The sequence below is a fragment of the Marmota monax genome, unplaced genomic scaffold (assembly GCF_021218885.2).
Source record: "Marmota monax isolate L192 unplaced genomic scaffold, Marmota_monax_Labrador192_F-V1.1 WCK01_AAM20220418_F8-fsc00012, whole genome shotgun sequence".
In the NCBI taxonomy this organism is placed as follows: domain Eukaryota; kingdom Metazoa; phylum Chordata; class Mammalia; order Rodentia; family Sciuridae; genus Marmota; species Marmota monax.
Window position 1 is genome coordinate 4473002 of NW_026695227.1, and position 12517 is coordinate 4485518.

A 12517-nucleotide genomic window follows, 5' to 3' on the forward strand; every position below is an offset into this window, starting at 1 on the left:
CAAACGTTTCTGACCAGCAAATGGAGTTCTTGCCATGAAGAAGTAATTACAGTGGTCTCTTTAATTCATTGTTTCCTTTCTTTAATTTCTATTAACTGCAGTCAACAGTAGTCCCAAAGTATTACTATTTGTCTTGACTCAAAAGAATGTAACATATTCATATAACTTTTATTAGAGTGTATTGTTATAATTGTTCCATTTTATTGTTATTTTTGACAATCTCTTTGAGTAATTTATATATTAAACTCTATCGTAGAAAAGAACATGTATATACAGGAATTCTTATTGTTCATGGTTTCAGGCATCCACTGTGGGGGTCGTAGAATATCCCCTAGGGATAAGGGGCACTACTGTATTTTAATTCAATATCAGCTTTCTCAAGAAAGTTAGGTGTTTTATTTATTCTATGTATATAAAGTATTTAAAGTTTGACCACTATAGCTTGTACTTTGTTAGACTGTGGAAGTTTATTAACTACCCTCAGGTAAGTCTCTATATGGAAGAGTTCACAGGTTAGACTGTCACGGCTAATCTCTCTGCCTGCCTGCTTACTTCCATGCTCCAGGAGAGAACTGGAGTGAAATTCAACAACTCTTCCCAGTACAGTCCATCTGCTGAGCTTTTGGTCCTCATAAGGGAAATGACACCCTCCTAGTTCACCCAAAATTTGCCCAGTTCATGTCCCTATCCCATCTTTCTTATTTGTTTGGGTACAGATTTTAAAGATGAGAAATGCTGTAGGCAGCGGGCAGGTAGGATTTTGTCCTGTCTCCACTGCTACAGGGAGTGTTGCAGGTCAGTCTGTTCCCTATCCTGTCTGAGCCTCTTGGTTAAATTACAAATTGTCTATCACAATGGTATTCAAGTCCATTTCTTCTTCATAAATTTCTTAATAAGAATATTGTTTTTATCATGGTACTACCCTAACAAAATTTGTATCCATGTTATCACTGCAAAATCAAATAATTATATATTCAGTGCTAATCATTGACAAAATGATTTTTACTCCTCAAAGAGTCAAATATTTCTAATTTCAGTGGTAATATTAGACCCTACTGACATGTGGCATTGTTTACCTGTGTCTCTTGCATGCTTGGGCTCAGGCCAAGGCACAACTGTGTGGTGTATCAAATGGCTGCAGAGACCTAGCAGTGTTGAATACTCCTAGCATCCTCCAAGACTGGAGAGTCTTCGCTGTCTCTAGCTGCAAATATTTTGAGTATCCCTAGTTATCAGTGAATGTTCTTTCTTTATTTATTTATTTATAGAAAGAATTTTAATATTTATTTTTTAGTTTTTGGCAGACACAACATCCTTGTTTGTATGTGGTGCTGAGGATCGAACCCGGGCCGCACGCATGCCAGGCGAGCGCGCTACCGCTTGAGCCACATCCCCAGCCCAGTGAATGCTCTTTAAACTGAGAATGTTGGTTTTGTTTTCAGGGAGGTGGGGAAGAGAATCACGTTTTGGTCTCCTTTCAGAATGGACCATTTGGTGAAGTGAGAACTCTGTACTGGCCTCTCATATGCTGTTATTACTGAAGAGTGTGGAGTCTACCAAATCCATCCTGGTTGACTTTATGTGAAAAAATGGAATACACAAGACAAATGCTAAGCCAGATGGGATAGGGACATGAACTGGGCAAATTTTGGGTGAACCAGGAGGATGTCATTTCCCTTGTGAGGACCAAAAGCTCAGCAGATGGACTGTACTGGGAAGAGTTGTTGAATTTCACTCCAGTTTTCTCCTGGAGCATGGAAGTAAGCAGGCAGGCAGAGAGATTAGCTGTGACAGTCTAACCTGTGAACTCTTCCATATAGAGACTTATCTGAGGGTAGTTAGGGGTGGTAAGTAGAGGAAGCTCTTCCTTGAATTTTGTTCTTTGTGTACATCATAGCCACTTTGGGAATATATATTTTTCTTTGATTATTTATACTCCAGATGGGAATAATAGCACCAGATTGAGTATTTCTTATTTGTTTGGGTATAGATTTTAAAGATGAGAAATGCTGTAGGCAGCGGGCAGGTAGGATTTTGTCCTGTCTCCACTGCTACAGGGAATGCTGCAGGTCAGTCTGTTCTCTATCCTGTCTGAGCCTCTTGGTTAGCCTTTCCACAGCAGCCAGAGGGATTTTTTTTTGAAGTATAAATTAGATCATTTCAGTGCTCTACTCACAGTTCTTCCTGTCTACATCCAGTGATCTTTCCATGCTGAAAAAGTCCTTCCCAAGGGCCTTTCAAACTCTGTTGGCCATGCCTCACAGTATGTGGTGTGTTTTATATTGCCCCAGAGTACCTGCTTCCTCACATATAATGGTAGATGATTTACCTGTATCACATGCAGCACATCCTGATATTTTCTATTTTCCTTTGTTTCTTCTTGTAATATACTGGTTGCAACTAGAAGAGTTGATTTCATGACATGTTCCTGGGTTATGACCCTCATTTTGTAGAAAACACCACATATGATTTGATCCATGCCTTCCTCTTAGACTGTATCTGAACCACTCCCCTCACCTGGCCTTGCTCAGGCCCTCCATCTACACCTGTGTCCCTACTTTGCTTCAGATATGACCTTAAGGACTTTGTACTTCTCTCTGCATAGAAAACTGGTTTCCTAGACAATATTATTCCTCACTTTCCATTTCAGTTGGACCTTTGCTCAAGGTTTTATCAGATTTTTCCTGTCCTCACCATCCCTGCATTCTCCATTCTCTTATGTAACTTTTCACTGTAGCCCATATATAGTATATGATGTATTCAGTAGATGTTTATAATCTTTTATTAGAAGAAGCTCTATGAGAGTAAGGTTTTTGTTTTTTCATTCATCACTCAATCCCTAGAGCCTGCAGCCATGCCCAGCACCAATGTGGATACTTTTTTATATTAGTTAAATGAATAAATGAAATTCATAGTTAGGATTGCATTTATCTAACTTCTCAGGAGGCTTTCTCTCCCTTTTCTTTCTTGTGTCTTAAATTTAAGCTGTTGACTTTGGGCAAAGTCCCTGTAGTCTCTGTAAGCAAGCTTGGAGTCATTAGGTCTAAGAATGCTGGAGTCCTGTGTACCTTGAATATGAACTGGAAGGAGAATGTGGTCCAGGGAAAGTCCATACCCTTGGCGCCGCAGGCTCTCTATCTATGGGGGAAAGCAGGGCTGTGGGTGGGCTATAGCAGGGTCTCACTCAGGTGTAGTGTTCGTGTCATTGGAGACATTATTGTTGCCTGGGCTACAGTGAAGCTGTCTGACTGGTACCTCCTGTAGTCTGCCTCTTACCGGTTGTGCACACTGCTGACTAGCCAGAGTTAAGTGTGTTTGTTTTTTTTGCTCAATAAGAAATATTATGCTCTTATATTTTACATTCATTGGGGGTACTAAATTTTAGAAATCTATGTGTTTTACATTTTAAACACATCTTAGTTTGAATTGTTTATACTTTAGAAGCTCATACAGGCACATGTGGCCAGTGGCCAGTGATGCAATAGCACAGGTTGAGATTTCTTAGGCTGCTGTACAAATAAGCCATCCAGTCTGCTCTTGCTCCTGAAACCCCCATATTCTACAAATCTGGAGCACTTCCTCTTTGTTTCTCCTGAATCCTACCATACTTCAGTTGGGATTTTTCAACCTTGGCACTATTGACTTTTGGAAGAGGTAATTCTTTGTTGAGGAAGAGTGAATTATGCATCGTAATGTTTAGCAGCATCCTTGGTCTCTACCCATTAACCAGGACCCTTCAGACTGCCAGCTGTGACAATCAGAAATGTCTCCAGAGATCGAGGGCTTTAAGATCAGTCTCAGATCTCTTATTTATCCACGAAGGGTTTTCATATCCAACTGCACAAGTCTACATCTGTGACCTGTCTTTCTTCTGAACCTGACTTATTATCTAGCCAGTATGGATAAAAGTTTATTTTCAGTCAGAAAAGTTTGAGAAATGTGGATTAAAGAAATTTCAAGTCTTTTTTTTTTTTTTTTTTTTTTTTAAGGTGGAAGTTTTATTGATCTTTGTAACAGAAACTTACGTTTTTTTGGTTCTTCAGTAACCAAATCCCAATCCATCATTGCTGGGAAAACCTCTTGTCTGCAGAGTTAGTTGGAGACATGACAGAGGAAGGAGAAGTTCTTCTTCCTTCCTGACCCTACAGTCATGCATAGCACACTCCCTAGGTTCAGGCATCAGATTTGTTCGTACAGAACTTGAGGCCCTGAGTGAGTGAAGGAAGATGGCAGTGATGGTGTCAGGTGGCAGCTGCTGTGGCATCTTGGCCAGACCATTCCTGTTAAATGCTGGCATTGTGCTTCTAGTTTTTGGCTCTCCATTGTTGTCTTTGGTTCCCATCTGTTTTCTGAGCTTGGTCTTCCAATCTTGTCTCAATTTATGAGCCCTTAATATCCTTCCATTTTTGTTCCAATCACCCAAGTCAGTTTTCATTATTTTCAACTGAAAGATTCCTAACTAATAAAGCCTGTGGAACCATTTGGGAATTGCTGGTTCTAAGCATTGATTTTTGCCCTTATATGTTGTTTTTTATTTTGATTTTTCCAACTCCCAGGTCTGTGGCTTTTCTCCCCAGTTTTCTCCTTAAGGTTTTTCATGGGGGGAGCTGTAACTTTTCTCACATCATTTAGCACGTTGTTTGCATCCTAGAATGCTGAATGGAGAGGTTGTTGGACTTGCACATGGGCATTTGGATTTAATCTGCTTCATTTTGCTAAGGAGCTCTGGCTGTCTAGCTCCATGACTATCCACCAACTGCTGCTGGAAACTCAGGGGACTATCCTGAGCATCCTGGGAATAATTGAGACCTTGGGTTCAGCCTAAAGATTGTGCTAAATAGAAAAAATTTAGATGCCAGAATAAGTGACTAGGTTCTTTTAGGGACAAGATTAACCTACTGGCAGTAGTCGATGAGTTGAGAAGTATAATTTGCAGAAATGGGAAATTGATTACTAAAGAGCATCAATAGTTGGAATTGACTAATATCTCAAGGATAATTGGCTAATATCTCAAGGATACTTGAAGGATAAAGGAAGGTGGTAAAACCATGTAATCATGATGTGATTCTACTGTAATTCAGGGTACAAAAATGGGGATATCTGGTAATGTGAACCTGAACTATCTTCCAATGTGATGAAGGAGTGTTACATGATGAAGTGTTATAATCCATTTGCTTGTAGATGCAAGACACACTGGAAATGAAAGCTATATGGAAGAAAAGTATAAGCAGAAAACAGAGAACATTGGTACTGAGGTGACATATTGGGAGATCAAGTTGGTCTTTGGCTTGGTGCTGAATTCATTATTAACCTGGACTTGGATTGATGCCCTAAAGAATGGAGAGGTGAAAGTCTGTGAGATGGGAATTAGAGATTAGGGGTAAGTGGCATTATAGCAATGCCGTCTGGGCTATGGCAGTATGTACTGTCAGGTTGCCAGTGTCTTTGTTTCTAGAACAGACAGATAGATACCTGTTTGGATTCCACAAACTGGCTTAATCAGTAGAATGTGAGGAGAGCTGGCGAATGCTCTGCAGGTGTATAGATGTCCTAGAACACTTATCCAGTGTTTATTCGATGCTGGATTTTGAGAAGAAGATTGTTTGTACACCCCACCTGCTGGTAGGAATGGGGCTCTCAGGACAGTTTTAGTTCTCTGCCTTTATGGGTTAGAAACTGGGCAAGTCTGTCTGTTCATTTACTGTATAAATTGAACATCTAATGAGCCTGATTGGATTAAACATGCAGTGACATTTAGGTTTTTTTTTTTTTTTTGGTCAGCCTACTGGTGAAAGATTAGACATAATCGAGTGATTTTTTTTCTTTAGTTTCAATATTTGATATAAAAAAATAAGTTTACCATGATGGAAGGGGCACAGAATTTATTGATCAACTAGTTTTGTGCTAGGCATTTGTATATATAGGAGGGTATAACGGTTTCCTGGGAGGATGCAAATTTGAATTGAAAACAAATACAATTTAGAAATAATAGACAAATGAATACAATTAAGAAGGGTACTGAGTATTATATTCTGGTAATAAAATATATACCTGTGTATACCTGGAAGTGACTGCTTAGAGACAACACTGGGAAAAAGATTTGGGTAGTACAGTTGGATATAAAAATACAGAAGAGAAAGTAGAAAAATTAATCTCCCTTATTTGCTCAATGCATTTTGGGAGAAAAGTCTAATAAATTATCATAATTTATTTTTGTATATAAGGAACAGAGTTAAAATCAAAATACAAAATGTATCTCCTTTTGATGTTGTGTGTTTTAGGAATATTTTGAAGAACACAATCACATCTGAAGAAACACAAATGGAAGAGATGACAAGGCTAGGAAGTAGATTTGCTGGGAAAATTATCTTTGTTTCTACTGAGTCTTGAACAGGAAAAAAAAAAGATCAAATTGTGAAACAAGTATTTGAGAACAAGTTTACAGCTGACAGAAGGGCCTGAAAGTCAACAAAATGACACACTAAGGGAAACAGTGGGAGTTTTTTTTATCAGAAAGTTTTAAGAGTATTTATTGACTTCCAATTATGGTTTCATGTCTGTTCTTTCCAAAGGCAGGTGTACTTGAAACCCCTCTTGGCTCTGAAAGAAGATTCTGTGGTTCTGATGAAATTGTGTGCGTTAGAATCACTTCTCTTGGAAAGGAGATGCTAAAGGGTACTCGAATGAAATATTAAAAATTATGAAGGACATAACAAAGGCCAATCAGTCCTTTCTTTTCCCTAGACCCCCTAAGATGAGAACAAGGGTTATTTGATGAAATTAAAGAGTAGCAAATTAAGTGCTAATAAAATGAGATAGTCACTTATATAATTCATTGCCATGGGAGGTCACAGAGGCAAATTCTGTGGCTAGATTTAATATGAAGTTGAATAATTTTATAACCACTAATGATATTTTTAGCAGTCAAAGCTGATACTGTGAAGGAAGTGATCTTATTACATTCCCCAGTAGATGGTTTGCAAAGACCTCTGGCAGGTGGTGTCTGAGAAATGTGAGCGGAGGCCTTGTGGGCTATAACTTTAGGTGGGAATTGTAACAAAAAATCTGTTTTAAAGCAAATGATCCCAAGCAACCTCTTCATACTTTTGTCCCATCTTTCTCTTACGGAGGTCCAAAACTCCTTTCCAATCAGGATCAATTGAGAAAGACATTGCCCAGAATTAAGAAAATTTCTGGAATCTCAGGTCAAGGGATTGCAAGTTTGAGGCCAGCTGCGACAAATTAATGAGACCCTGTCTCAAAAAAATAAAAACAATAAAAAAAAAATAAAAATGGCTGGGGTATAGCTCTGTGGTAGAGTACTGGGTTCAATCCCCAGTACCACAGGTGCTTCTTCCCCCGCCCAAAAAAAATGATTTTTGGGAACCACTCAACTTATGCCATGCTATTCACATGTCATGTATTCTCTTGGAGTTTTAAAAATCTTTTGGGGATGTAAACAATTTTTTTACATCAGTACCATTTCAAGTGATGGCATTGGGCTAAAAACAGACTGTAAATTTGCGTGGAAGTACAAAGCAGCAAAGGAATATTGAACCTGTGCGGTTTAGGGAAGACTCTCAGAGCAGGTGACTTTTGAACTAAATCTCAGTGCATGAGTAGGAGTTAATCTGCCTGCAAGGTAAGGAAGGGCAGTCTGGTTAAAAGGAACAAACTGAACACAGGGTTCAGAGATGGAATATGACTTGTTGTGTCAGGAAACTGCGTGCCATTTAGCAATACTGGCAGATGCAGAACAGACCACGAGGAGCAAGCCAGATGAGCACGTGTCCTGGGTTTGCCTGAGACTTATTGCCTACAGAAGAGCTTCCACTGGGGGCCTTAGTAGGGTGTGGGGAGTAGGGAAGAGGAGGGGAAGAACTTTGAGGAAGTGTCTCAGGACTCATTAAGGACAGCCAGTCCAGCTGCCTAGGAGTGATCCACTTCCCTCTTTTGACCACTGTCAGTAGTTACTTGGCAGTGAGTCTTGTAGGTCACATAACTTTGCTTCACTGTTACTCTCTGCCTGGAATGATCTTTATCTAGAACCTAATCACCATTGTTAGTGTTAAAAAATAAATAAAAGAGATCCTCCCCTGTGTTTGAGAAGAGGGAGGTTCTTCTAGGCCTTAGATAAATTGGGATGAGCCCAGTGTGACTGTCCGGTCTTATTCCCTTGGACTCTGCCTAGAGCCAGCTCAGTCTTTGGTGGGAAAGAAGAGGCAGAAGTTGGCCTGACCCTAGCTTTTGCTTTCTCTCTGAAGTTGGCTCAAGAAACAAGCAGGAAGACGTACAGTATCTTTGAGAAGCAGAAGCAGATGGATTGAAATGTTAAAAATCTGTTTTATTAAATGATTTCAGCTAACAAAATAATTTAATTAGGAAAAAAAGGAAAGCACACAAACTATTCCTTCTGTGTAATATTTAAGTGGAATATCATTAATCTTTGAGAATTTTTGCATGATTAATATTGATACTTAAGAAGAGGCAAATGGAAATGGGAGAAGTCTTTTATAAATATTGGTTTTCTGGTGATCTAATCTTTATGGTAAAGGGTTTTTTTTTTGTTGTTTTTTTAAAAAATAAACTCAGGGGTGATATACCATTGAGTTATATCCCTGGCCCTTTTTGTTTTTCATTTTAAAACATAATCTCACTAAGTTGCTTAGGGCCTTGCTAAATTGCTGAGGCTGGCCTTGAAATTACAATGTTCCTGTCTCAGCCACCCGAATTGCTGGGATAACAGGCATGCACCACTGTACCCAGCTTTTGTGGTAGATGCAAATACTTTATTGTTATTTGTGTTGTTGCATAGTACAGTATGCAACTGGCAGTTTTCTTTGTCATGTTATAGAGCTGTGTAATTAAGATGTGTTTCCTAATGAATAACCTTTTCCATAGTAGAAGAATTTTCTTCTGGGATCATTCTTAAAAAACATGGAATTCCTACAGGGATATAGAGATGATGTTAGTTACAGAAGGTAAACAGAAACATGCCTAATTTACTGTGGGGCTACCTGTTATGAATATCAGTGGAAGACATTGAAATACAATGCATGACACTGTTGTTAGACTCTCAAAGGCAAATAAGGTAATGACTCACAATACAGTAAGTACAAGAAACAGTTTCACCATGGGTCCTTGGTGAATGAAATACAAGTTCTGTGGTAGAGGCACAATTAAATGTTAGCTTTGCCTGAGAGAGCCATGTCTTCCCCAGGGCTAAAACATGAGTCATTTGGAAGCAAAGAGAACAGATCAAAGTAGGAGAAATTACTTGAGAACAGAAGCAACACAGATATCTTCTGGAACTTTTAGTAGTTTTTTATTTCCCTTTTTAAACTTCTGTTATGTCATTGTTGTTATCTCTGATACATTTTGAAAAATTCTCCTTTGATGGGATGTATCATATTGGTATCTAGTAGAAATTAATCTTGTCAGGAAGGGGGTATAACCAAGCATTGCTTTAAGCCCCAACATTAATTCACTTAAGTATTTATTAATCTTGTTTGCTCCCTTGGACTAGACACTTACAAATAAGTTTTTGCTGTCAGAGTGAGGCATGTACGACGGGGAACACAATCCCACCCCCTCCACCATGGTCATTATAATCTATGCAGTAAATCAATACTAGTTCCTCTAATTCCATATGTACTTGATTTTATGTGAAGTATGCCTTGTGATGGCTGAGCTTCCTTCAACAAGGTTATATATTTGTTGTTGTAAGGAAAAAAGCAGAAGTTTTTAAAGAGTGTTTACATCAAATGGTGAATGTATCCTTTCCAGAGCCCTGTGTCTATAGGTGACTATATTAATAAAACTTTTCAGTTTCAAAAGTGTTGTTCTCTCCCCTTTAGACCTTAGCTGGATTTCCAAAGTACAGGTGAATCAGCCAGCAGTTCTGAGGCGGGCACAACAAATTCAGGCTCGAAGAACCGTGAAAAAGGAGTGGCAAGTAAGGTTCTTCTTGAGCATTCTGTCCCTGTGTTTCACAATGCATGGTCTCTTCCCTCAAGGCTACAATATTGAATTTCGCTCAAGATGCATCTAAACTTAAAAGATTGCAGCTGTCCAAGACTTATTTTAATAATTCATATATGATGATGATGGGTTGGAGAAAGATAACACATTTATCCAAACAAGTTAAAAATCTTATCACTCTTGAGTGGCAAAACCGCAAATGAATTTGAGGCATCTTTATTCATGAGTGAATTAAATGGCATATTTTCTCAACGAATTTATTCAGTTTCTTAGATGTGCCTTCTTTGGTTGTCTTCTGGTTTAATTTTAAAACCATAATGTCTAAACCTGGTGTGTCCACTGTTGAGGCCCTGAGGGGTAAGAGTTGACCTTCTTTGACCATCATGCTTATCTTACTATTACTTTTCATAAATCACTTTTCAAAATTCCAAAGGTGATGTTTTGCAGAGTACTTATGGTCAGCATATTCTTCAGTGTTTACCAACCAAAGACGTGCAATGCAGTTCTAAAAGGAATTCAGAGTTCATTTCACAAGGGACTTGGAATACTCCTTTAGAGTAATATTCCACATTTTGCTCCTTTGGAAATATTCTGATTGAAAACATAAGAGGAAGTTCATCAGAATGAATTGTGAAACAGGAATATTGTTTTTAAAAAGGAATTGGATTAAATTGGAAAAAAACAACATGGAACTTACAGATTTTAAAAAACAATTTTCTTTTCCTAGAGTGGAAAGGAAAATTGAAATAGAAACCTTCTTCCTGAGTTCTCCTACATCAGGGTAGCCATCGCAGATTCCTTGTGGATGAGATGGAAAATTCCGAAGTGTGGAGACTTTGTCTACTGGGGGTTTCTGTTTGGGATATCAATAGGAGAAAAAATATTAAGGTTCTTCTTCTTCGTTTTCATTTTATTCTGAGTAATGTTCATCTTGTCAGTAAATCTCGTTTACACTTGTATCATCATATGCTTTAGAATAGTGTAGACATCAGGTATTAGTATCTGTGTTTGTCTAATGAGTACAAATTGGAGATTAATTTTAATTTGCTTTGCCTTTTCTTTCTACTAGGCTGCTTGGCTCCTGAAAGCTGTTACCTTTATAGATCTTACTACACTTTCAGGTGATGATACATTTTCCAACATTCAAAGGCTCTGTTATAAAGCCAAATATCCAATCCGGGAAGATCTCTTAAAAGCTTTGAATATGCATGATAAAGGTAATGTTGTATATAATATATCTGATGTTTACCTGCTTGTTTACCTCTCAATTATGAGATCTAAGAGGTCTTAAGATTCACCTGCTAACAAGATGGTAGTTGTGAAATCCATGATGGGAGCTCTGATCATATGTATGGGAAAATAATTGAAATGTTCTTTTAAAAATGGCAAGAAGACAATATGAATCCTGTTTTTAGGTCACTTCTTTCTGTCCACAGATTGAAATTTCTGGTTGAGAGTTTTCTTATATTTTTTCTCTATTCTTAAGTTCGGAAATTTTCTATCTAGTGACTCTAAAATACTAATTCTGATTCCCTAACCACATATGAAAAAGTCAGTCTCATTATTTAATAATGACATCTCATACATAAAAGTATTTTCTGTGAGTCAGTGAAATACTTTTGAGAATAAAATGCAAATGGGAAATATTGCATGCTCGTATTTTAGGTTAGATCTTTCAAAAAAAGTCATTCTCACTTCTTTAGTGTACATGAGAGAAAGACCTTTCTGCAGTTGCCGTTAGTTTAGAATTTTAACATTTTAGTAATGGAGGAGACTTGAGAGTTAGTCCCCTTATTTTCTAAGTGAAGAAACTAAGACCTGGAAGGATCTAAGGCATTTCCAAGACACTATGTCTTATTACCTGCTGGGCTGGTTTTAGGAGCCAGCTTTCCTCTTTGTGGGATATCCTTTATGGCTTTGGCATGCCTCAGTGCTAGAGAGATAGCCCAATGCAGATATCACAGATAATGTGCAGATAATTTATAGACCTAAATATCTCTGTAGTTTTTAAAAAGTATTTATTATATTTCTTTTGAGTTGACAATAAAAATTCTACCTCACTGGGGCTGGGAGAGCTCTTGGTAGAGCTCATGGTTAGCATGCAGAAGGTTCAGTTCTCAGTACCAAAACAAAACAAAGCAAACAACCCCACCAGACTCCATCTTATTAATAGCACTTAAAAGGAACATCTTTGAGGTATAGACACTGGTTGTTTTAATAGTGGCTATTTGGTCATTTTAATTATTTATTTTTAAAATTTCAGAGCTTATACCTTAAAATGAAGTCTCCAGGTTTAGATTTTATTATTTCTTGCAAAAGAAGGAGTGAATTTAGTTAAATGTCATTTTGCTGTTCCATTCTGTATATTTATTTCACTTATACTTTTTTCCATTAACTCTCCTGTTTCAATGCTGTGCAAACCTGCATTTTTTATCTACACAAAATAAAATATTTTAACTGAGTCATGATGAACAAGTCTACTGTTTAAGAATTTAAAAAATGATGTTATGTTAACCTTAAAGAACAGTGTATCAAA

General features: G+C 37.8%; 1 protein-coding gene across 1 annotated transcript in view; it reads left to right on the top strand.

The window, feature by feature from the left end:
- Positions 1 to 12517, top strand: part of Dera (deoxyribose-phosphate aldolase) — a 113819-nt gene that overhangs the window by 22145 nt on the left and 79157 nt on the right. The window contains exons 2-3 of the mRNA XM_046435912.2: positions 9858 to 9955; positions 11051 to 11198. Coding sequence (XP_046291868.1) covers positions 9858 to 9955; positions 11051 to 11198 — 246 coding nt within the window. The remainder of the gene's footprint in view (positions 1 to 9857; positions 9956 to 11050; positions 11199 to 12517) is intronic.